Source organism: Crocodylus porosus, unplaced genomic scaffold (genome assembly GCF_001723895.1).
Source record: "Crocodylus porosus isolate Cpor-Errol unplaced genomic scaffold, CroPor_comp1, whole genome shotgun sequence".
Lineage (NCBI taxonomy): Eukaryota > Metazoa > Chordata > Crocodylia > Crocodylidae > Crocodylus > Crocodylus porosus.
The window spans coordinates 14,493,044-14,519,353 of NW_017728927.1; the positions used below are offsets into that span (position 1 = coordinate 14,493,044).

General features: G+C 47.0%; 1 protein-coding gene and 1 long non-coding RNA gene across 2 annotated transcripts in view; one reads left to right on the plus strand and one right to left on the minus strand.

The window, feature by feature from the left end:
- The window catches only part of LOC109314750, a 19,406-nt gene extending 4,596 nt beyond the window's left edge, over window positions 1-14,810 (plus strand). The window contains exons 2-3 of the long non-coding RNA XR_002102360.1: window positions 4,735-4,740; window positions 14,709-14,810. This is a non-coding gene — a long non-coding RNA (uncharacterized LOC109314750). The remainder of the gene's footprint in view (window positions 1-4,734; window positions 4,741-14,708) is intronic.
- LOC109314749 (cytochrome P450 2K1-like) lies at window positions 7,783-17,509 on the minus strand. The gene is made up of 9 exons (XM_019542078.1): window positions 17,309-17,509; window positions 12,183-12,345; window positions 11,835-11,984; window positions 11,289-11,449; window positions 10,459-10,632; window positions 9,774-9,915; window positions 9,048-9,235; window positions 8,338-8,479; window positions 7,783-7,999 (listed from the first exon to the last, which is right to left on the minus strand). Exons 1-9 carry the CDS (start codon window positions 17,507-17,509, stop codon window positions 7,797-7,799), a joined length of 1,524 nt encoding a protein of 507 aa, XP_019397623.1. The 3' UTR covers window positions 7,783-7,796.
- Window positions 17,510-26,310: the final 8,801 nt, after the last annotated feature.

Here is a 26,310-nt window from a genome sequence, read left to right on the forward strand (position 1 = left end):
GGGGGTCGGACTAGATGATCTGCTCAGGTCCCTTCCGACCCTAGAAACTATGAAACTATGACTGGAGGCTGGCAATTAGAGGACTGTGTAGGCATCAAGGGTGTGAGGTTCTGGAACAGCCTTCCCCGGCGGGGGGGAAGGGACAGGGAATCTAACTCCTTTTCAGATACAGCTTGATCACTTTGTGAACACTGTTACGGGATACGGCTGCCTGTTACAACAGGGAACAAGATTCAGTGACCTAAAAGTTTCCTTCCAGCCCTGGGTTCCTATTACTCTTCCATCTGCAAAATGGGAGATCAGAAACAGCAGAAAGTTAAGTAACTTAGCCAGGGTTATGCGGTAATTCAGTTGCCGAGTTAGGAGGGCAATAGCCTGTTGAATTGCCTGTAATAGCACCTTCACCGGGCACTGAAGCTGTTGGTAGAAGGGGGATTTAAAAAAAAAAGGCTTTGAGCAGTATTACAGGGAGTGTGGTCAAGCCGCAGCCTTCTAGTCAAATGTCAAAAATCAAGCACCAGGTTTCAAGTGACAAGGTTCATTTACACTTGTCCCTGTAGCATCTCAAATCTCCATTTTGCAGAAGAGCTTTGTACTGGCTACACAGATAGTTCGCGAAGCTCAGGAAAATAGAGCGTGGTTTCTCAGCTTTTGTAGGACCTGTGCACTGGCAAATGGCTCCCTCTGTGCAGCTCAGTACATCAGCCCTTAACAGCTTTCTCTTCAGCCAGATGTGGTTCTTCAAATGCTTCATTTGAATCATGCCATCACCTGGGTTCCTGTTTAAATGGAAACCTTCCACTTCCATCATCTTTAGTATTGCCAAGAAGGAAGACAAAGAGGTCTTGGGTTATGTGATACCCTCATATGGCTGGAAGCAGCTGTTACCACGGGGCTAGCAGCAATCCACTCCTGGAAAGCGTTGGTGCCAAAGTGTGTTGGAGTCTCAGTCCTGCCTGGGCAGGTGGGCAAAGAGAGAGAAGAGGCAAAAGAAGTACAAGAATTTTTGCCTTCACAACATCCGAGGCCGATAACCTAGTGACGTCCTTGCCCCAGCTCCCCTGGAACTGCTGTCACATCCTCCTGTGTTCACAAAAGCTTGCCCGTGGCGAACGTGATGAGGTAGGCCCCGCGACCACAGCAGACGTGTTCAAGACAGACAGATCCGGGCTTGCGTGCAGACCCTAGAGCACGTCCACTGTCACTTTTAGCAATTATTACGGCAGCACTGACTGCCGGCTGCTCCCTTCAGACATGGTCAAACCCCTGCCCCCGGCATGTTGAGTTAGCACAGCTTGTGTGGTCTTGGGGGATTTCTCCTGTCATGCCGCACCCTACGGCCCGTGGAGCTCTGTGCTACTACCCGTTGCTTTGGTATTCTGCCTTCCCTTTGCAAAATGTCTAAGTAATAAAAAGGGCTTTTCAGAAAGAGACTTAAACTGTCTGGGAAAGGATTTTTTCTTCCAAGCCGGCGCTGAGTGCAATGCCCTGAAATGACAAGGCGATGTCGGGCGCCTGTGATGACAGAAGATCCCTGTCTAGATAATGGACCTGCTACGTGTTTCCCATGCCATGCATTTGGCTACGTGCTCGGCTACCCGAGCACGCCGAGTCTAGCACAACACGACACAGACAGACATAGCACTAGGAGTGTGTTACCGGGGTAGAAGCACTGGGACAGCACACAGCGACATGCTGTTGATGTGGGCACAGCTGTACTAGTAAAGCAGCCCCCTGTGCCAGCTTCATAAAACCAGCCCCACCCCCAATGAAACACAAGCCACTGTAATCTGGTCAGTGGGACTGCATCGACAGCAGGGGGTCTGCTGGCCCAGCTGTCAGTCAGGATCACACCATAGACCTGGCCAGAGACAGCAACCTAGAAAAGCCTTCAGATGGTTTACGTCCACAGCTGCTGTGCTGATCGACACCTGGGACATCGTTGTGCCCCTGTGCCAATCCAGATGACCAAGTGTGGGCACTGGTCTAGCCCACCTGCCCAAGCCACAGACACTATCCTAGTGCATCTTTCGTGTGCACGCAAGGTGGACTGGGTTAGTTCTTGGTACGGTGGGGTTCAGTGTCCTTCTGGCTTCAGGTCCTTATCCTGGTCTGATTCCTCTCTCTCCGCTGGTGCTACTATGTCCATTATCATTTTTGGCTCTCTGGACTCTGTGCTCTCGAAGGCCGGGACTGCCAGTCTCTACTGCATGCAGGATGTCTGATGACCATGCTAGCTGCATTCTCCTTTGGCTACCTACCAGCAGATACCATTTATTTTCCTCTAGGCCTTATTCACGCCTTTCTTACCTTGGCACTGGGGGCACATTGGGCCAGCTGATATGTGCCATTCATGAACCTTGCCATCTAGATGTAGGTGGAATAATCTCTTCACCCATTTTTCCATTCTGTATCTCCGATAATGTCTCCTTGTCCAAGACACCTGCATGGAGCTGAAAGGTGTGTTCCTCTTTATCTGCCCGTTTGCAGATTTCAAATGTCATCAGGTTTGGCTTAATATCTGCACAAGTACGACTCACTACAAACAGGGCTGTGTATGGTATAGCTGTGCATCTAGCCGCCGTTTTCAATCACCAATCAGGACAGTGGGTTTCAACCTTTTTGGACTCAAGCTGTGAGCTTGAATAACGTCTGTGAATTGAATGGAACCCAATTTCAGAAACAAATGTATATATTACAGTGCTTACCTCCTTACAGAGGGGCTGGGCAGTAGGGTTGGGGGATTGTTCAGGCAGGGACAAGTTTGAGCCTGGCTTTTCTGCTTAGCGTATCTGCTTATCTCCTCACACCTCCCGGCACCCTTCAAAGGATCCAGTGGTCCCCTGGTTGAGTTAGACTCTGAGGTTCTTCAGACTTTTTAATTTGTAAAGACTGCCACCTGAAGACCCCCAGGTGGAGGAGGCAGGTTGCTAGTTTCCTGGAGGACATCGAAAGGTGAAGAGTAATGTGCATTCTGGGGAGGTGATGGGAGAAAAGGGTTTTATGTCTCTAACCAGGCCCTGATAAACTGGCTTTGTGTTAGCTCTGGGGTTGGGCAGAGCTGCATTTTGTCCTCCTCCTTATCTGGAGTTGCGGCTGCCTCTGCTACATACCAGACTGTCAGACTGGAATTGGGCACTGTATGGATGGATATTTGGCGAGCTTGGAGACTTGGACTTCGCAGGTGACATCTGTCTCATTAATAAATCAACTGAAGATGTGCAGTGAAAGACAGATGGTCTTGCAAATTCAGGCAAGCAAATAGGTTTTTATTATTAACAAATGAAAGGTAGAAGTTATGAAAGTTAATTTGCCAATGGATAATTGTGTTTGCTTGGAACGTGAGTTCTTGAAAACTGTTATTAAATTTGCTCATCTAGGGTAGCATCGTTCATGACACTGGTGACTGCGCAGTTGATGCCGAGTCTAGAACTGATCAAACAAGTGCTGATTTGAGCGACAGCAGGATGGAGACCCCGTGTGACCACTGAGAACAGCAAAATTAGGAAGTGCAGCATCCTCCTCTATGGAGCAAAATCCTGGAAAAAATAACAAGTCCATCCAGTCCAAACTGAACAGCTTTCAATGCTGGTGTCTGTAGAGTCAGTAAATGGATGGAATATGTCAAGAAGAGGTTGAAAAATGGGCACAATTACCCACAACAATCCAGGGAGCATGGAAGAAGAGCTAGGCACATTTTAAAAGTACTAGATAATAGGCTACATAACCAGGTTTTTCTCTAGTCAGCTCAAGGCAGTGGAGGGAGACTGACCATGAGGCACAAACAATCCAGTAAAGATTTGGAGAAGTGAGGCCAGGAGGTTGATGCCTGGTGCTGCCTGACTTATGCATCGGACTGGTGTAGACAGAATGACGATGAGCCAAACCTCCAATCAAAGCCAAGGCTGATCTTCCTGCATCTGTAGTAAAGTCTCCAGAGAGAAAGTGAGCAGTTGATTGGTCAATACTGACTTGGTCCATAGGCAACCCGTGTACAGAGGCCATTCCCGGACCTCCTAACATTGACTAGACAGCTGTCATGGAAGAGGAGAACTGCCTCTCGTGCGGTTTGATCCTGCACTTCACCACTCAGCGAGCTCTCAAAGTTCTTCAGCTTCCTAATCCTCATTACACAGCGGGAGCGAGAGACCAGGTGTAGAATTGCTAATACAGTTGCCAGGTTCCCCGGATCATGATATGATTAAGCCATGCATATATGACTTGAATTTGCATATTCATTTAATAGAGGAGACATTTAAAGAGGATAATTAATAAGAAAGAAGATCTGCAATTGCCTTTTTCGATTGCAGTTCTCCGAGTTTCAGATTAAATTACTGCTTCTGAGCTAATCACTGCTATTTCCAGAGAGGTGGTTACACTTCCTGCCCATAGCAGGATAATTTGCATGTGGAGTTGTGGGCAGGTAAGGTGGGTGTCACTGCTTTTGTAGCCCCTGTGCGAGTCCCTGAGTGACAGGCTGGTGCATCTTTTGCTTACATCAAAATTTGGCGCAATATCTTGCTGTATCCTAATCCTGAGATGCTCAGCACCTGTGGCTTCCATTTTAGCAGTGGGAATTGTAGCTGACTGGCAACAGTCAAGCAAGCCTGTAATCTGGTAAGCTGCAAAGCAAAGCGATAAGCATTTTGGTGCTTACCGCAGTAATATCTGGAGAGGAAGATACCTTTGCAGCCCTTGGAGCACAGACTGCATTCCTTACACAGGGCTAAGCAGAAAGGGGTAACATTTTCTAGAGGGTTTAAATCCCATGTTCAGAGAATTAGGGTGCAGACAGATGAAACATTCCCCACCCCCCCATTTAATCAGCAGTATACTAATGTAGGAAAGTAACAGACAATAACTATTAAATTGGGTCATTTCACTCAGTCTGGTAAAAGATCAGGAGTAAAACTCTACCAGGGTAAGTTATACTAGTTTAGCTTTTGTCTGCTTCCATCCGGGGTAGCCGCTGGTTAAATGTAAACTGGCTATTAATAGTGCCCTGCCACTGTGTGGTGAGGACAGCAGTTGCAGGTACTGTCCCAGGACAGCTGAATGTCTTGGCTAAGTACAGACAGTCAGCAAGCCTGAGGCTGAATTTATTCTCTTTGCAGGCTAGTCTAAGCTGTGTGGATTGAACTGATGAGCGAGTGAGCAGACATTCACTTTGGAGTCCAGAAATGCCTGCAGTGGCCCAGGCCAGAGGCCAGGGGGCGCTAGAGCACTCCTCCCTGCTCAGCTGGACCACAGCCAGCCTGCCCACCCTGCAAGATGGGGCTTGTGGGGGAGGTCCAAAGCATCCTGGGATGCTGGGGGACTGTGAGTTAACTTGAATCTGGAGGGGATCTGGGACAGAAGTTCAACAAACCAACTGAACCTAAATCAGTGAAGTCTGGTACTACATCCATCCAGGTTTATCTTAAACAGGTTTCAGTCATTTTGAAAGCAGTTGATGTGCACTGAACTTCTGTTGTGTTCCGGATTTGAGCCAGTTTCCAATCAAGTCTACTAGTTCATGTGTCATTTCTGGCCCTGGCCCTTGGCAGTTTCTGATCCTGGTTTAATTTAGAGCTGGATACAAACCTGATGTGAATGACAGCAGGCATGAGGAGGGCTGTCTGCACCCCACATGACTAGTATTTTTGATAATAGCACCAAGAGGATGTTAATAATCCTATGTCGCAGCAGCAGGAAATAGGAGCTGTTAGGGAAGGACTGACAGGGCAGACTCTGGTGCACAGAGGGAGCGCAGGCTCAGGCTCAGGCTCGGCTCAAAATTTGGGTCAAAGTGTCTCAAGAAGATTTTTTGATCCATCAAGTATTTATCTGTGTCTGTCTGCTCTGTTTCAGGCAATTAGCAGTTGGTTATAATAAAGGTGTGGTGCACAGACTGTGAGCTTTGAATTGCAGAGGGAGATTCAGAGGAGAGTCAATCCGTTCTGGCATCATCTGAAGAGATTACGCAAAACAGTTTGATTCCTTCAGTTAAAAACATCGCTGCTTCTTGTATCTTAGATGGACTGTTCCGATAATGACTCTCTTTGTTTCCCCATTCTTCGCTTGATGATGTCTGCTGGCTTTGGGTCTGACACTTAATTGTGTTTTACAGGCGCCAGGAGAATTCATGGAAAGAATTATATGAATGAGAGGCAAACATCTGACTTTCCTGGGAAGAACAGAGAGCATAAAAGGGAAGAAATAAGGCTCATAATGACAAGGACACTTGAAATGTATAGAGTCTCTGTGTCTGGTTTAATGCAGAATTGCTGGTGGCTTTGTTCAGAAATCCGGAAGAAAGCCTCCCAGGATGGAGCGGCTTCAAGGGAACAACCGAATTTAAAAATAGTATATTTGGGCTTCACTTCATTTGCTGGCTTCTGAGCCTTCACTGTGCACTTGGCCTCTGTTCTCAACATAGTCTCTACAGTCCTAGAGGTGACAAATGTACTTTTATTAATGAAAAACTGAGATTCTTAAGTAATTCCAGGACTCCAGGTAAGGGGGCTTTGAAACTAACACCAAAGAGCTGGTGACAGAGAGAGAGCTTTGCACAAACACGACACAGACTGAATGTTTCTGAGTAACTGCTACACCAGCATGTTTTGGGAAGAGTCCTGCCATCCTCCCACCGTGCCTCATCCTGCAGGAGGAGGTAGGTGGCTGCTTGCAGGCATTTCAGCTCGTGCACTTGAATTCTGCCAGAGCAGTGACACTACTTGGCCTTTCACAGAGCTTCTGGGCCTAATTTAGCAGAGTGCATCCCATCTTAATACTTTCTTCCCCTGTTCCTGTGGTTCTGTCTGCACGCAGGGCTCTCCCGGACCCAGAGGGACAGCCTTCCATCTTTAGTTCCCTCTGTGCAAAGATGAAGTTTATTTCCTACCTATGGGGACTTTGTACCATCTTGTACCATCTACACTTTTCCCAGAGCCTGACAAAGGGACTTTGATCCCGAAAGCTTGCAGAAAAGGAAAATGTTCTTGCTATTTCCCAGTTGGTCTAATAAAAGGTACCAAGACTTCTAGTTTTTTGTTATGTCTTTTTTGTCTCAGACCAACACGGCTAGCAAGTGCACCCCTACAACATCAGCATGGTACTTGAGGTGGATTAATTAGCATGACTGATAGTGCCAACTAGTCACCCCAGAGCTAATTAGCCTGCCTCCGTGGCCATGGCAGTGTGGCTTCCCATTCAAGAGGCAGCCCACCTGCAGCACCACAGCGGGCTGTAGATATAGCCCCCTCCTCCCTTCATGACTTGTTCCCCATCTCCATACCGGCCACAGCTTCCCATGAACACGTGGTCAGCATTATTCTCCTAAAGCCCACGTGACCAGACCTGCAGCTCCACCATCCCTGACCATCCCATGAGCTGAGGAAACGCATAGGACTCGTGATCTCTTGCCGTGTTCCCACCATGCACCCAGCCGGCTGGACTCATACAGATCTGTGCAGGTGAGAGAGCTGGGCCCTGACCCCAGGGACATGGGAAAGGCATCAGTTTTTGTACCCTTCCCGCTAGACTATGCCTTGGTGCTACCTGGGATTAGCAAGAGGGGAAGACGTTGTATCCTCCCATGCTCCCTGCATGGTGCACCCAGGAACCATCTGGCCCTGGGTCTTTCCACCGCAGCTGTGACTGAGCCAGCAGTTGGAAAGCACTGCCCTTAGCTGGAGTAACACTGCAGTTGCGGCACTTGGAGCTGTCAGCAACCTCCCCCCGTTTCCTCCTGTAGTGAATGGTGCCTCTTTGGCATCAAAAATCTGATTTCAAACATCAGCAATTCAACATATTTATTACACGTGCTTTGACGATTCATAGGGTATGGCACAAACCAGGTGAGGCATTGGGGTTAAGGTGAAGCCAACATCCGCCGTGAGATCTAGGTCTGACTTAGACACGCCAGGAGGGGGTTGGAAAGTAAATTTCCGGAGCAAACCTGCAAAGAAGAGGAAAAGCTCCATTTTGGCCAGTCCTTCTCCAACGCAAGCCCTTCGCCCTGGAAAACATGGAGGTGAGTGGTCAGCAACACACTGCTTGGTTAATGCTTTTGTCTGAGATCTTTACAACTGTATCTATGGAGCCTGTAACAGCTGGTAGGAGGCAGCTGTTAGGGGGCACCTGACTGCTTTTAAGAGAGGTTTTGATACATTTATAATGTGGCTGATTGTGATAACGGGACTGGATGATGACCTAGGACATACCTCCAGTTCTTAGGTTTTGTGTTCCTATTTGGGTCTGATTTTCGTAGGTCTGAGCCTCCACAATCCCCATGGGAATTGGAAGGAATGGCATGGTCAGCAGGATGGCACGCTGAGTGCAAAATGTGCTCATTACCTATGGAGAACGGTATAAATGCCTCCTTCCGGATAAAATTGCCATCACGGTCCAGGAAGTGGGAAGGGTTGAACTGATCTGGTGTCTTCCAGTGCAACTTGTCATTCAGAACAGAAGTCAACAGGGGAATCACCTCTATTCCCTGCAAGGAGTAAGGACAACAGACAGGTCCAGCTGTGAATGGTCAGAGGCCGTCACTCGCACAGACCGAACGCATTTATCCACGGGAGGAAGTAAATAGCACTGAGAATCACTGAACAGATCAACATGATACTTCCACTCATGGGAATATTGAATCCCTTCAAATCCAAAGAAATCACGCTCAGGAAAGAATCGTGAATGCTACTGATGGATCTGTATTACACAGAATACATGGTTCGTAAATACTGAAATCTGTCAGCAGTACGATACTTCTCCTTCCTCCTCTAACTAAACAGTCAGCCCTCTGAGACGGTATTAGGTGCCTCCCAAAGAGCACATCTTGGTCAAAAACCTGCACTCGGTTGAGTGGGCATAAACCAAGAGAAACGGCATTGACCGCTGGACGCAGAATCCAGTTCTTCTAGATTTTGAGAACAGAATCTGCCCCAAAGCTTAGAAGATAGATACAGGAGAGCAAACACCCCAACCTTTTTAGATTTATATTCTTCCCAGCTTTGAGCAAAACGGTGCGAGTGGTTGCAATGTCAGCTGTCAACCTCAACGCTTACTTTAGGTATCACGTAGCCCCTGAAATTAACATTCCTGGAGGTGGAACGTGATACACTCATTGGGACAATATTGGCAAATCTTTGTATTTCATGGATCACAGCATCCGTGTAAGGCATTTTTTTCCGATCTTCTAGGGTGGGAAGCTGTCCTGGTTCAATGACCTTATTCATTTCTTCCTGAATCCGCCCTGGAGAAGAGAAAGGGACGAGGATTTCAGGTTTCCAGAGGAGAACACAGCACCACAACAGGCTTCTCATCTGCAATCTAAGGAGAATTTGGAAGAAATCTGGGTATTGCAGGAATAAGTGGTGGTGGTTCATCAGGTGACTCATTTCCCCTCAGTCATTACTGAGCCAAGAAACCCCACTATCACAGTGAATCCCACACCTGGTTCTCATCTCACACTGTTAGCACTCCGTAGTCTTCGCTGGACATGCAGTCAAACCAGGCCATCCCTCAGAAGTGAAACCAGTGAGAACAAGGAGGTAGGTCGCCAGCCCACAGAAGACCTGTCGACGGGTATAACTGAACCGAAGTGGAATCCAGCCTCCCGTTTGCTTCTAGTTAAACTCAGCTGAATTGCACCTCTTCATAAGATGGATTATTTTCTAATTTACTTCTAACTTGGGGCACTTTCTATTTACTCCTGGTGCATGCCCTCTGCCTTCTGTAACTGTGATTTGGTGTGTAGCAGAATTGGATAAAAGGCTGGTTCTTAGCCTTACTCTGGATTTCTGGGTATTTCATCATCAGAAGAAGACCCCACCGCACAGTGGTAGAAGTCGTCTCAGTGCCGGCAGCAAAGAGGTCCAGGGTTGAAAACAGCAGGTTCTCATTGTGAAAGTAGGTGCGAGGGTTTCTTGACTCCTTCAAAACACACCGGGAATGCTCATTAGATCCATAGCAAGTAAACCCTGCATAGTAAATCTTAATGCCTTTCAGCTTTTAATGGGTTTGAGCCTCATTTCACTTTTAAGGAAAGGCAAGAATGTAGTTCAGTCTAAGCACCAAACTTATAAGAATTTGCTGAGTTGAAAATAAGCAAGCAGTGCTAGGGGCATAATCCTGAACAGTAAGTAGATCTTCAGACACTGTGATAGGATGTTTCTGTGCAAATCCCTGTCTGCTAGCAGTGATTCTATTGCTTTCACACCATGAATTTCCATGGGACTTCTCTGCACATTAGGTCACTTGGTCAACAATATCACTAGACTTATTCAGAAATCAACAGGCAACTTGGTGGGAGCACGGGCAGGTGGAGCTGGCCCTGATATAAGTCTATTCTGATCACAGTAAGTCTAGCATTCACATTCACCCCCGTTCCCTACCAGATGTTCTGCATTAATAAATGAAGCAAAAGCTAACAGAAAGGAAAGACGCGGGTTATGCCGAAGCTTAGCTGTAGCATACCTGCTGTTGTTTCATCAGAAATGCATCTACAAAGCCTGTTAAGTTATTTTCATTGAATTTCTGCTTGTGTTCCTGAAAGAACTTCTGCAAAAAGGTGTTCAGCTCATCCACGTTCCGCTGCACGGTCCTCGGGGCGCCGAACAGAAAGCCAATGGAGGGGTAGAAATTATATAGCTGGCAGAAAACAAAAGGATTCGTGTTCACTGGCGTTCTGGACACCTCCCAGAGCTGCAGTCTGTGGAAGGGAGGAGCTGGCATAACATATGGCACCGTGGACTGTCTCATGCTGGGGGTCTATCAGCGACCACGGTGTGTTTCTCGGAGAGGGCAGTGAAAAATCCCCAAGGGACTCCTAGCTGATTCATGTAAAATCCTTGATTTGCTATAAAAATGCCTTCCTGATCCTTAAAGGAGAGCAAGTGATGCCCTGAAGCATCTTGACTGGAAGGTCACAGCAACCCTAAATTAGCTTATACAGCCAAAACTTATGGGTGGCTACAAAGCTCTCGTGCCTTTGGGAACCTCCTTCCGACTTGTCCCCTTGGACATTCAAGCGGGAAGCATCCAGAGGGCTGCCTAGCATGCTTTGAGTGACAGAGGTAGGGCCCACTACGGGGAGTCGGACCAGGGGTGTATGTAGGACAGCGCTGGCAGCAGGGGGAGGAGTACACTGCTGCTTAAAGGAGAAGCAAGGATCTGCAAGGGCCCTGTGCCAGCAAACCATAGGCATCACTGGTTGATTATGGTTCCTGACCCTGGCACCCCTCCATGCCCCAGCACTTCTCTCAGCGTCAAACCCAGCAGTTAGCCCTTGGCGGAGTCACACTTACCAGCACCATAGGGGAGCCCAACAGTTTGGTGTTTTCATTTATCAACTTCAGCAAAGTTAGAAACACGGGATCGTTGTATTCAAACCTCTCTCCAAACAATATAGAGCAGATGACATTGGATACGGCGCTGTTCAGTATTACCTTGGTGTCAAAGGGCATCCCTGTGTTTCCAGCAATGAAAGGAAATCAGTTTAGGAGTCGCGCTTGCATGGGAAATGTGCCAGTTTCACTCTGCTGGGCAGGAATGCTCCATCTAGATATCATATTTCCGAGAATATTTGATTAAGTTCTGGGAAGCGATAAGCCAATGACGTGGAAAGCTACTGACTCTAATGAATATGGCAACCATCAGAGGCTCAGTTAGAGCAAAGTCAGAGATATGCAAAAGGACCTTTTGCAAAAGGGGTAAATTCTTAACTCCCCAGATCAGCCAAGTCCTTACGCCTACGACTAAGCACGTGGGAAGTCCTGTTAGTCTTAGGCTAAAGCCTGTTGTTGACCTGGGCTCTCGCTGTTCTTTATCAGAATTAAAGTTTTCACACTCACCCTGGTGAGACTCAAAATATTTAATGAGGCAATTCAGCTCTTTGAGAATACGGAGCTCAATGGTTTTCTTTCCAACCCCAAAATTTCGCAGAGTAAATAGGGTGAATTTTCTCATGGTTTTCCATGATTCTCCATGACTGAAGCCTATGCCTAAAAGAAAGTTAGAGCACACTGACATATCATTTGGTTTATGAAAGTCCATAAAGCTGTATTTCAGCCTGTATGGAAGTTGTTACATGTTTTCAAAATGTCATGCACGTCAATGCACATATTGACAGATTTTCCCTCTCATAAGAATACAATGAACATACACATATTTAAAAAAAAATCAAATAAGCCCTTATTTACCATTTCCTTTGGTTATTTTCTGAAAAATGGGGATTTCTGCTCTCCCTCCAAACTCTTCAGCATGGGTTAAAAGGGCTTCCTTGATGGTTTCATATCCAGCCAGCACCACTGTCTTCCTGGGTCCAAAATGCACAGTGAAGATGTTGCCGTATTTCTCAGAGAGCTTCAAATGTAAATACATATGTTGATATAGTAACAGATCTGGATCCATAATAGTTTAGGAAGCATCAGGCCAGTATCTGTACACACAGCCTGAGCCACTGGTCATTGCCCTTTTGCTTTAGTTACTACCCCACACTTCTCAGCCTGACACACCATTCACACATAGGGTTGACCGGGTGACACCCGTAGAGGAACAGCTCCTCCATACTGATTTCAGGCTTATATTGTGGTCCCATAAAAACACAGAGAGCCCAGGTCTGCAGGGAGATGAAGGTATGTCTACATCATGTCCCCAGCCTGCCTAGGAAGGGAGCACTCTTGAGTATGCGCTGCCTGCCCACACCCTCATACACCAGACCCAGAAATGTGGCGTCTCCCCGTGGTTGTTGGTTTCTGTGACTGGTGTGGCTCCTGTTACCCATCTGGACTCGGGGCTCCGACCACTGGCTTCTGTCATGAGTCCTGTGTAGCCTAGAAATCAGAGCGCCACCACAAAAACCGCAGTGCTTGTGGTAAATGGGTGTTTATACACATGCTCCGGGAGTCGGGGTAGTGCTTTAAATAGACGGGCTGTGAGAGCTGCTCTAATTAAAGCACCCAGAGTGTCATGTGTATCAGCGTCCCCACGCTGAAAGATGGCAGCAGGGGCGCTTTAAATAAAGCTCATCGAACAAGCTTTAGCTAAAGCGCCCCACCACCATTTTTCAGTGCAGGGACACTGATACACATGATGCTGGAGCCTGCTGGAGCACAGTAATTACCATGCTCCAGCACACTCGATTAATCGAGTCTGCTCTGATGCGCTGTACTTATACATGTATAGGTGCCCTATAAGACTCAGCCAAGACTTCCCCATGTCCTAGAATCTCTCAGCTGACAGAATAGCTCCTGGGCCCATGTACAATCCAGTTTGAGGCATGTTTTCTTGGGCCTCCCAGGAAGGTGGAAGCTGAAAGCCTCTGGCAACAAGCAGAAGTCTTCATTTCAACCTCCAGCAGTTTGCCTGGAGAACAGATATGGAGCCCTAGCAACAGAGGGCAAAGAGCACGTTCTGTTGGTGGACGAGACCAGGCCGGGAGGATCAAGGATCAAGACCACTGCCACCAAGAAGAAGCGACAGGTAGTGGTGGTTGGAGACTCCCTTCTCCAACCATTCCCTTCTCCAAATGGAGGTGGAGGCATCCATTTACTATTTAGAAAAGTTGGACATATACAAGTTTATGAGGCCAGAAATGATGCACCCAAATGTGCTGTGGGAGTTGGCCAATGTGATTGCAGAACTCCTGGCCATTATCTCTGAAAACTTGTGGTGACTAGGAGAGGACCTAGATGACTGGAAAAGGGCAAATGTAGTACCCACCTTTAAGAAAGGAAAGAAGGAATATCCGGGGAGCTACAGACTGATCAGCCTTACCTCAGGCCTTGAAAAGTCATGGACCAGGTCCTCAAGGAATCCATTTCTAAGCACTTGGCAGAGAAGAAAATGATTAGGAGCAGTTAGTATGGATTCAGCAGGGGCAAGTCATGCCTGACCAACCTGACTGACTTCTATGATGAGATGACTGTCTGTGGACACGATACACATTGAATTCAACAAGGCTTTTGACATGGTGTCCCACAACATTCTGGCAAGCAAGCTAAGGAAGTCGGGGGTGGATGAATGGACTGTATACTGAATTGAAAACTGGCTGGATCATCAGGCTCAAAGGGTAGTAATCAATGGCTTGGTGTCTCTTTGGCAGCCAGTATCTAGTGGAGTGCCCCAGGGGTCAGTCCTGGGGCTTCTTTTGTCCACTATGTTCAACAACCTGGAAGATGGGATGGAGTGCACATCTGGAGATGACACTAAGATGAGGGGAGTAATAGATATGCTGGAGGGTAGGGCAAGGACTCAGAGAGACCTCAACAAATTGGAGGACTGGACCAAAAAAAATCTCATGAGGTTCAATAAGGAGAAGTGCAAAGTCCTGCACTTAGGACAGAGCAATCCCATGCACCAGGACAGGCTGGGGCTGACTGGCTGGGCAGCAGCTCTGAAAAAAATGCACTGGGGGTTACAGTGGACGATAAGCTGAATATGAGCCAACAGTGTGCCTTTGTTGCAAGGAAGTCTAACAGCATCCTGGGCTGCATTACTAGCCAGCAGTTTGAGGGAAACGATTCTTCCCCTCTATTCAGTACTGTTGAGGCTATACCTGGAGTACTGTGTCCGGTTTAGGGCACCCCAGCTCAGAAAGGATGTGGAACAATTGGAGTGTCCAATGGAGAGCAACAAAAATGGTTAGGCGGCCTTGGGCACATGACTTCTGAGCAGAGGCCGAGGGAACTGGGTTTATGTGGTGTGGAGGAGAGGGGATTTAGTAGGTCCAAAGAAGATGGACTTGGACTGGTGTCAGTGGTGGCAGATGACAGAACAAGGAGCAACAGTCTCAAGTTGCAGCAAGGGAAGTTTAGGTTGGATATTAGGGAAAACTCTCTCACTAGGAGGGTGGTGAAGCCCTGGAACAGGTTACCCGGAGGTGGTGGATTCTCCATCCTTGGAGGTTTTTAAGACCCAGCTAGACCAAGCCTTGCCTGGGATGATCTAGTTGGGGATGGTCCTGCTTTGAGCACAGGGTTGGACTAGATGTGACCTCCTGAGGTCCTTCCAGCCCTCATTTTCTATAATTCAATGGTTCTAGGATCAACTTAGAGCAGACTAGAGCCTGCTCTATTTTATATGGCAAGCACTGATGCGGCATAGAAACAGTCCAGGGATTTAGGGGCAAAGCCACTTTGCTGAACTGAGGACAACTCAGCTACAGGTCAGAGTCTGGGCTAGGTTTTTATTACAGAAGAAAGCATCTATTAAAAGAGTAGCACAGTCACTTAGGGCGGGCAGCTCTGTTCATGTTGAAGAGCTGTGTCTTATCTTGTTTCTACTACTCCAGTGCGGGGCCCATTTTCTTCACTCAGTCCTGTCATTTCACTACCATGGAGTTATGCAGCAAGAGCGCTTTACAGGCGCTACAGTTCAGAATGAACATCCCAAACACTGAGCAGAGGCATACAATGTGGGTGGTGTCTGCTTGCAGGCTGGTGAGGAAAGCATGACAGCATCATTTAAGATCAGGCCACAAATATTGAAGTGATTCAGAAGTCATTCTCTTCGGCTCTCATTCCTGCAGTCATTGCAAGGAGAATCGCGCTAGGGTCCTACCAGAATCAGCTGCTGCCCCTTGGAACTTGAATCCCGCCTTGAGGCATTTCTCTTGGAGAAATTCACAGGAGCTCTTGGCTTTAATAGCAAATTAAGTCTGAATCATCTGTTACACACAAGAGCAGCTTTGACAATCTAATCATATGCTCAGGATTTTATACTTAGTTTAAACATACTGTAAGTCATCTGCTCCAAATTTCTTCTCATTTCATGTGTGCCCAGGATACCATTTGCAATGCATTAGGTACATCCTGAAAATTGAATTTCAGATTACAAGCTGCTCCTGTTATTACTCAAGACAAATTGAATTTTGTTTTCCTCGAATGATGGCTTGACAGCGTGGGAGAGACTGCAATACTGATTCTTTTCTCTCCAGCAGAATCACAAGGCATACAGCAAACAACCAGGAGCAGGCAAGCATAGTAATTCCCCAACCTTTGCTGAGTTAGTTCTTTACATTAATATATCTTGGCATGAGATCTAACTTGGAGCTGCTGACTTCTCTCAGCATCATGAATATTGGATGTGGCAGACTTGAAAGTATGAAGGAAGCCACTTGGTGGTTTATGGGACCTCCCAGCAGATGTGCATGTAAATCCTCCACCACAACTAATAGTTACTACCCTTCCTTTCCTCACAGCCACACTTACAAGCTCTGCAGAGAAACCAAGGATTGAATGGTTGGAGAAACTGAGCTCCGGTCCCCTGCAAATGCCAGGAGGGGTACGTCGGTTGGGCAGCAATGGGAATTTGTACTTTGCAACACCTGCCTAACTGGAGAATTGCTGTGCCCAAGGCCGCCCCTCCTCACTTTGACACTCGCATGCAAAACAGAAAGGCAAACATGACCTCAACACAGAATAGCAGTGCCCTGTGGGTTTCAACACAGCCTCTCTAGGTATTTGAATCGCTGCCCTTCACGTGAACTGGACAATAGCTTTATGCAATAGTGTAACATAGCTGGCCTAAAAATAGCGAAGCTTTTTTTCCCTGTAGACAAAAAGATACCCACGGAGCTCTGAAAATGGACAGAAATACAAAGTTTCCTTTCAGAAAGAGCAGTTGATAACCTAGAAACCTCAACAATCATGCCCAGAAATCTAAAAGAACATGGGCTCTGGGGAGGGAAGGGTTGAGGTTTGTACTTCCTCTGTGAATAAGCGCTGGGGCCCGGGAAGCAATGTAAAAACAAGCAAAATCCTTCTGTATTTGTGGTGCTGTCTTCTGTAAAGATTTGTATGTACCTGTTGGTAATGGTGTACAGGCTGGATCTATAGGGCTTGGCCCTAAGTCTGAGGTCAGGTCAGCTGTAGTGGCATCTTACACTCATCAGAGACTAAGTGGAGGTCTCTGCATGCCCAAAGGTCAACTGCTGGGGTGGGATTGCAGGATGGGAGCCTGTTTGTATCTTTGCATGCATATGGGGGTGGAGAAATGGGCATCTCTGTTGTAACTTAAACACTTCCCTTTTGTTCCCACACCTGGATATGATTTAAACACATTACTCCCTAGATAGACAAGGTTCTTTGGGTGAATCTGATATCTTTTATTACGCCACCTTCAATAGTTGGGGAAAAAAATTTTCCCCCAACTATTTAAGTTGGCCTAATAAAAGATATCAGATTCACCCAAAGAACCTTGTCTGCCTATGTCCTTAGACCAACACGGCTACAACCTACACCCCTCACTCCCTCGATGTCATTCTCCACCCCACGCAGCCAGGCCCATGACTCTCATCCTGCCCCTTCCCTCTACTCCTTCCTACCTCCATCAGCGACTGAAAGGGCATCCTCAGATCCACCACGTTCAAGTTCCCGATGAGAGGAAGTGGGGGTGGCCCGGGGGGCAACCTGCAAATTGACCTTTTGGTGCTGGTCAAAAAATAGAGGAAAGCCGCCAGCCCCCCTGCCAGGCAGAGCAGCGAGCCGGAGCTCAGCCACTGCAGCGCAATGTCCAGGACGGCCATCTCGGATCAGAGCAGAGATGTGTTTGCATGGAGGAGCATCTCGGGTCTCTTGGGGCCTCTTATAAAGATGCCCTGACCTTCTGGCCACACCTGCTGGAGATGCGGCTATGGCACAGCGACACGGGGGCCGGACCTTTGTTTATGTACATTTGGATCAGATGTTCGGTGGGAACCTGTCTGCAAAAGCCCTGCTTTGTTCAGCACCCTGGATTATCCTGCCTGCTATTAAGCTGGGGCTCCTATTTCATCCCCAACACTTGAGAAGGGTTTTATTTGAAGGTGAGGAGCCTGACTGATGTGTAGGATCATCTGCCCCCATGGAAATCAGTGGCAGGCTCCCACTATCTTGCACTGGATTGGCCCCACTGGGCTCCTCTAATGCCAGCTAGCAGAACCCAGGCTATGAACGAAAGTGAGAACTGCAGTGCGGGGGAAGTGGCCACGGGGGAAGCCTCCTGCAGTAGCTGTTCTGGCTGTGAGGCCTGTTGTTGGCTGGCCAGGAAGGAGGCAGAGCCAAGATAAATGATAAATGAGCTAACTCAGGCTTAATCTGCATTATGGAGTTTGGTCAACTTTTGTGGCCTCTGGTTTGCATTCATCCCTGCAGAACATTACCACAATGCGCCTTAATCCGGCCTTTCTGTTACTCACGTCAAACCACCTCCCAGGATAGCGCAGCCCCATGTGAACAGGGCTGAGAGGTATGGGATGCAGGCAACTTAGGAAAAAAAGGGCAGAGAGTTGATCCTACCTATGCACAATTACTATACCAGCAGTGCGTGGTGATGGTGAGGCGTAGCACAATGCACTATCCACAGTGCACTGTGTACCCGCAATGCACTGGGGCTCCACCCAATGCCATCACATGCCTGAGGAGGCACTACCCAGGCACAGGTACCAAGGGTAACATAGCAAAGCCGGCTGTTGTAAGCTAATAACATGGACGGCAGCAAAATATTCCAGTGCTGACAAACAGGTCTCAGGGCGCCCCCCAGGCAGCTTGGAGGTCAGGCAACAGTCGCCCCCAGGGTTACTCCCCAAGGATGGCCATGACAGTGAACTTTGCTGTGGTGCAGCACCATCTGCAGGCTCGTAAAGGAGGAACCAGCCCCCACTTCCAGAGTTAAGAGAGGATCTAGCCTGCACCCTTATCGGCACAAGAAGGCTTTTGCTGCATGTGATCGCTAACAAAGGGCCCTGAATGAGTGCCACAGATTTACACCATTGTCCTGAAGCCAGGCCCATGTGGCTCCATAGCAAGGACTATCCAAATGGAGATAATTTTTTTCACCCTGGCTGTAGATGCTGTTTGATGATGGGGTCATGTGGCATTACAGCCCTTTTGAAACCTCCAGCTTTAATAATACTTTTGCTAAAGCCCCACAGGCACCTGACACAATCTCCTCTGACGGAACAATGAATGATTATTTATTAATAATAATAAAAGTATATCAGCCGAAGGCAGCTTGAATCAATAAACTCCATCTAAATTGCCGTGAATGAAGGTGACTGCACACCTGTCTGCTCTGAGAAGCGTAGTGTTAAGTGGGCTTCATGGCAAAAGGGAATTGTAAAGAAACAAGTCAACTCCGGTTCACTGTGCAGAGAGGAGGAGGAAGATATGGATGTAGGCAAATCACTTTGGAGATTTGCCAGAAAACCAGGCATCCTCCTACTCTGAGTTTATTTCCTGTAATGGACTTTCCCAGTCCACAATGGCATAAAGAGATGGGGTGATGAATCACAGCTACTGTCAGGCCTTTGCTTTACATGCATAAGAGGAAACCACGCAAGCATGGCTGGGTTCCAGCAAGCTGTATGCACCAGCTATAGCTATATATGTGCTATACTGCTTCGTTAGGGCTCCAGTGGCTTCTGTCAAGGAAGACGAGGAGGGCCCTTAGAAAATGTCCATTTTGTTTGGAGGGATACTACCCAGACCCAATCTCTGTAGTTACACATATGACAACATATGGTCAAAAACCTTTCACAGGGGAAATTCTCAGTGACTTGACAACATCCCGCACGTGGCATAGACTGGTGAGAAATCATTATGTGAGGTTTTCAGTAGTAGGAACCATTGGGCTTTCTTAATGTTGCTAAAGTCTTTTCCCTGCTACCATTTCTCCTGTTGATCTGCTTCCCCCAAAGCCATGGCAGACCTCTTCTGCTGGATCCAAGGAGTCTCTGGGCAGGACTTGAGGAGCGAGTAGTGCTCTTCACTCACGCCTTTTTCTGCCAAGCTCTTTTTCGCATTCAACCTCGCAAGCTGAGGGGAGCAGCAAAACCAGGCAAGTGAACTTAACCATGCAGACTTGAGCCATTTCATCTGTGTTTCGTGGAAATACTCCACGCAATTCTCTTGGAAATGTCCGCAGAGTTATCTAACTTCTGTGTGCCGGCCCTGAGAAGAAAGCGTAATCCTCTAATGGGAGAGAGGTTAATAATAGCTACAATAACAGTAGGATAATGCAGAGAGAGGAACCTATTATAGAGCCATAATTCAATCAATGGGTCCTGATAACGTAATAAACCACAAGAGTGAACTTCATGCAGCGTGTACGCATCACAAGACACGGCAGCTGAATTACAGCCGAGAGAGATGCCTATCAGACTGTGCATTGTTAGCTGAAATATGTAAGGCCTGGGCACACCCTATTAAATGTTAACATTTTAGAATGACTTTAGTGTGATTTAAAAACACACACACACACAGTGCTCTTAGTTGTGTGGACACCTTTCACCTTGACAAAGGCTAATGCAGAAAGAAAAAGAAGAAAGTTGCCCAGCCTTGACCTCTTTCCATTTCTTGTAATGGTCTATTGCAAGATTTTATGAGATCCCACCCAGTTCTTCTTCAGTGTCCCAACCCGACATGTTTATTTCGTAAAAGCCCAAGTGATTGATATCCTAAGTATCTGATGCATTCATTCTGGTACAAGTATCTTCTTCTGGGCTTGTCGCCCATTTCATGTCATTTAACTGTCAAATCAGTCTGTGTAGCAAGTCATCTTTGAAAAGAAAGTCTTTTAAAAAGTACTTTAAATAATGATTACCTTGCTGCAGGTTTTCAAAGGACGTCTCGCATTGCCACGTTCTGCACGTCTGACATTGGTGGGTCGTGTGATGGGTCTGAGCACTGGAAAAAGAAATGACTTTGCTAAATTGCTTCTTGTGGTAGAATCGGTAGGGAAACAGAGCTGTACTCAGGCAAATCCTGAGGGTGTAGCAGTGCTTTCTCTTTCCCAACAAAGCTCCCTCATGAACTGTATTTCCTCCAAAACCATTATGCTTGCTTGTCGGGCTTTCATAGGGACACAGCCAATTCTGGGAGATTCTAGAAGTTCAGACCTTAAGAGGATGTATGTGACTTATAGTTTCCATATCTATCAACGCATTTGTAATACAATTCATGGTGGCTACTTGGAGAGGTCTGAGCTTTTCAGACTCAGAGACCCAAGGCTTTTTCGTTTTGATTGTTACAAGTTGGTAATTTTGTGCTGAGGAATCATATTATGAAGAGTTTATCGTTACGATTCTGTGGGCTCCACAGTGGGGGAAGAACTCAGAGACCTGACCTTGGGGTACGGGATCTCTCATCTCTTGTTTTTTGGTTAAAACTTGGCCCAGAATAGCAACTTAAACCCGTTTTCTGAGGCTGACGATCCACACCTGAGTGGGACCAAGGTGGTGACCTCAGGCAATACTCTATCATGTATCTTTACCAGGGGTTCTCGACCTTTTGGGACTCAAGGAACCCCTCATATGACTCAAGACACTCCTTTTTTGACCACAGAAAAATAATAGAACAATACTTTTGTTGTAGAGACCTCAGAAAGACCACAATAGGCCAGAATGGTTTTACTACCACCATAGTGATTCTCAACCAGGGTGCCATACACCCTGGGGTGCCTTGAAATCCTTTCAAGGATGAAGCGAGGTGCTACACAGGGTTAGCACTGCTAGGTTTACAAATGTGATTCACACGGTAATTCAGAGACTTCAAACCAACATCCATAATTGTGGTCTTTGGGAGTTCTTTGCAACAGAGAAATTGCTGTATGATTTTTCTGTGGGCAAAAAAAAAAAAAAAAAAAGAGTGAAAACTAAGAGCCAGCATTTTCCAAGGGCTACCTGGAAGCTATCCAGGACGCCTGGAGTCTAAAAAGATTGGGAGCCACTGCACTATGGATTCCTGTTGAAATCTGTGGGTTGTGGTGAAGCATGTTTGCACACCTACCAGTGCTAACACCATGTGGCACCCATGACACCCTTGAAAGGATCTCAGGGCACCCTAGTTGAGAATCACTGATCTACTCAGCCAGAGATACCTTTGTGGAGTGACGTTCCTTACAGGATTCAGCAGTTCCTTCCTGGCTGCTGATGCTGGAGATGGGGACATGGATGGGGCCATAAGAGTACAGGTGAAAAAGGTAAATCTGCCAAGAATGTCTCTGTATGAGTCCGTGCAAGGGAAGTGGGAGTTCCCTGGTGCCCAGGGCAGGCAGTTGAAGGTCACATTTTCTTTTTCTGGCTCTTCACCTTCACTCACTGTGTGACCCTGGGAAACATCACTTTGTCTTTGCACATTGTGGCTGTTCTCTAAAAGTTGTTCTCTCTCTCTCTACACCCCTCGTGCTGCTTCAGCTGACTCTTAAGAAGGAACGAGCCAGCCTTCTGTACAAGTTTGTACAGGGCCTAACACAATATGGCACTGAACTGGTTAGCATGCAGATTCGACTTCAACAGAAGCAGTAAATAATAATAATAATAATCCAAGTTATAAAACCCCATTATCAAAAACAATCTGCTCATTGGCTTTTTATTGGTCCAGGTGCCTAGATAAACTAGATGAAACCAGTCTTTGGTGGACAGGTACTAACAGAATTTATGCAAAAACCCATCTCCTAATTGGTAAATCATGTCAGATGCCACCGTTAGGGTGAGGCCTGAACTCACATAATCTATCCCTAAGGGTGTGCTGAGTCAACCCTGTGCGGGGGCTGAGAGGAAGAGTTGCTCTGTTTCTCCCTGTTTTCTGCCTGTTTTGTACATGAAGAAGGAACGTTAGCTTTAAGGGCCCCAAATTTCATGTTTGCATCTATGTGTAATTTTTCATCTGATTTCAGTCGTATACATTTCATGTATCTATTCCAGGCCAAGCCATATGGTCCCTGGAGTCTGCCTGAGTGAAAACTTCGTTATTTAGATTACAAAATATTGCCGAAGTACCCGATCTCTTGACTATTCATGCTGTAAAGGCGCAGCCTTGCAATGGAATGTATTAATGAGGATTAAAGGACCCTGGCACTGGATTCTGGGATTATGGTCTTCCTGGTGCTTGAGTTTTGTAGCTCTGCAGAGAAATAATGCCAGGGAGTAAAAATGATATTCTCCTAAATGAGCACAAATTAGTTCGCTAAATTTTCAAAGTGATTTGATGATATAATAAAAGAAAAAAATATATTTTTTACTGTTTAATAAAAAAACAACAGCTTGGGTTTGAGTAACAGAGGGTCTTTTATATCTACAATATGGTGCAAAGTGAAAGGCCTAGATTTTCCAAAGTAAGTAGTGCTTTTGACCTCTGTTTTCAAGGGGTCGCAATGGTGTGCCGTACTTTGGAGATGTTCCCAACGCTAGTCACTTTTAATGTTAGCTGATCTCTACTGTCCAATCAGCACAATAGTTTTGGATCTTTCTTACTAAATTTCATTTACCATATTTCTTGCGAAATAATCTGTAAAAAGCATTTGATTCAGCATTCTCCCTCCCAAGTATTTTGCAGCATTGCTTGTCCTGAGTTCTTGGGAAAGTATTTGGCTTGATCTGCTACAGGGGATCTGATTTTGTTGTTGTTGTTTGTTTACACTAATTATCGTTAAGCTTCATTTTATACCCTTGGGAAAAAAAATCAGTCATTATACTGCTTATAGGCATGGATTAAGTTTCAAGACAATTTGTACCTTTCCTGGAAACCTGAGGAGGTAAATGCAATACATGCAGTAGCAGCTGAACCTAAGGCACTACTTGTCACGGTACCAAGTCTGAGTTTGGTTCAGTAAAAAGAATCAAAGTCCTAAACAAAAAACTAAATTACATGGTGGATAAGCATGGCCTTTCGGATGAGCTGCTGAGCAGTATTGTGTAATACGCAGGGGCTGGTCTGCCAGCCTGGAAGGAATTCACAAGGGGATTTTTTGCCTTGAACTTTCTGCTACAGCACAGCAAGGCAGCTGGCTAGGAGTGAAGGCATATAATCCAGGCAGTTTGCTAAAATCAGATGCTCCAATACTTCAATTAAAGTTGTGCAGATAAACTCAGGCTGTTTGTCTGATGCTTAGCCCTCTGAGGCCTAGAAGGCAATTTGTTGCATATATTTATGTAGAGGAAGAGCTCCCTTTTACTGTTAAGTGTTATAATGAAGTCAAGTGGAAAAGTGCTATTTACTTTATAATAAAAACATCTATTGTTCATATCCCCGAAAACATAATAATAAATAAAATCTCATATTTCAAGCTGTGTAAACCAGTTGCTTATGTAATAGAACTTTGTGTAATTTTCCATTTACAGTTGCAAGTACCATAATAAGAAAGCAATCAAAGCATAAAAAAACCACTTTAAATGGTGCTCCAGGTAATATTTCTGTAATGGCTGCCCTTAACAACTGCAACTGTTTTTCTTCACCCTGAACTGCTTTCCACTTATCTCAGTCATTTAATTAAAAGAAAATCAACTTAAAAGAGATAAAAGACCTGCTTAAACCAATTTCTGCTATAGGCAAAGAAGAAAGATTATAACAGTGTACTCCATGATTTACACATGAGTAGGTTAAACTGACACTCTTTCGCACTCTTGATTTTGCAATGAAATCTGGGGCTCTTTGAAGAACATATAGCATGGCCATCATCCGCAGGAGCTGTTGCTTTTTTTCCTCCATGCTTTCTTGAGGAGTCCAATTCAATACCCAAAAGCCAAACAGCCCTGAAGAAGGTCCTGAACTGTGCAGCCCTCTCCCATCTCTAACAGTCTATCATGCCATCATGCTACCCTGTCTGGATAGCCAGCTTGGGCAGCCACTGCCCTTGCCACTTGGAAGTATTGACTCAGACGTTGCTCTCAGTGTAGGATGCAGGAACACAGATCTGGAAGGGTCTCCCGGACCATCAAGTCAAGCCCCTGCTTTTGCATTAAATGGTGGGTGTAGACACAGAAATGTCTTGCTGGGCATGCACATCGCTGCATTATCAAAGCATTTTGCAAAAGTTCCCTTTATTTCAATGGGGATAAGATTTCACCCCAAGTCTCAGGCCTCGTGTCCCACCAGAGTAAAAGTTGCATGTGGTCTCTGTGGCCGTCTTTTCACAGGGATGGACTCTCTCCGGTCCATTCACAAAGTGCATCAATAGCGGTGTCAGGTATGCGCCTGTTTTGGAAGCAGGGTTCATAATTCATCCCATTTGGCCTCGTGCTGAGAAGGGTAAGTGCTAAAACTTTTGCTAAAGTCGATGGGTTGGGTGTGGTTCGGGATCAGGCTCCCTTTCAGTACCTATGGAAGCTTGTAAAGGAGTAGATGATCATCTGCCAGTAACTGCTACTAGGCTTTTATGGAAACTCAGCCAGCACATCTCCACCAGGGACGTGTCTGGGCCAGTTTTCCTTAATGCAGGCATGTGAGCAAATGAAAGAGGAAAAATGCAAGCGAGTTAGCTTTGAGAAGGTGCTGTCTCTCCAATTTAGCCAACATCAGTTCTTTCTTTTCCATCCTCAAGCAGATTCTCCCTGCCTGAAGTTCACTGTCATCTTTCGGACTTGGGGAAAGCTGCCGAGGAACAGTCTAGAAGCAAATTAGGAAAATCAGTGGGGAAAAGTTCATCTGCCTGAGGTTAGCTGGCAGGGTAGGAGCAGGGGAGAGGGGCTTTCTTGGGAGGGCTGGTTCCAGGAAACTGCCCAGCGAACCTCCTGGGCAGCATGGGCAGCACCCAGCACATCCCCTGCAGTAAATCCCGGCCTCCGCTCAACACCGGAATCAACCCGGACCCGCAGGAGCACGAGTGACCCGTTTTCTAGCTGGAGCAGGAAGCAGGGAGGCCGGGGGAAGCTGTGCAGAGGATTGGGGCACGCGTTTGCTTCCCCATGCCCACAGCAACCGCGCAGGGGTGTGCCACAGCCCGGGAGGCAGGCCCCTGCACCAGGCGGATGAGTGGGAACGTGTGCGTGGCGTGACAGCCGTAGGCATGTTTCCACCGTGGCCCCATGGTGCAGCGCCGCGGTGGGGCGGCCAGCACTGCTGTAATGGCCCTGCTGGGGCCACAGCCCAGCAACGATGTCACTGCAGTGCCACCGTCCGTGGTGCTGCACTGCAGGGATGATGCCACCGCAGCAGTGTCGCTGTTGGCACCACACGGGGTGGCTATGTCACCACAGGACTGCCACAGTGGAGTGACAGCGTCAGTGCAGTGATGCCACTGCAATGGACTGCTGATGTCATTGCTGGTGCTGCAGAAAAGTGCTGGTGTCATTGCACTGATGTCATTGCTGGTGTTGCTGCAAAGTGCTGATGTCATCACAGTGACGTCATTGCTGCCGCTGCAGCGGAGCGCTGCCACCATTTCACTGATGTCATCGCTGATGCCGCAGCAGAGTGCTGACGTCATTGCACTGATGTCATTGCTGACACGGCAGTGATATCATTGCTAGTGGGGCAATGACGTCCCTGCCAGGGGAGGCAATGAGGGGAGGGAGGCGGGGTTGTCACAGCAACGGCGCGGGGCGCCCGCGGGGGCCCGGGCGGGTGGCGG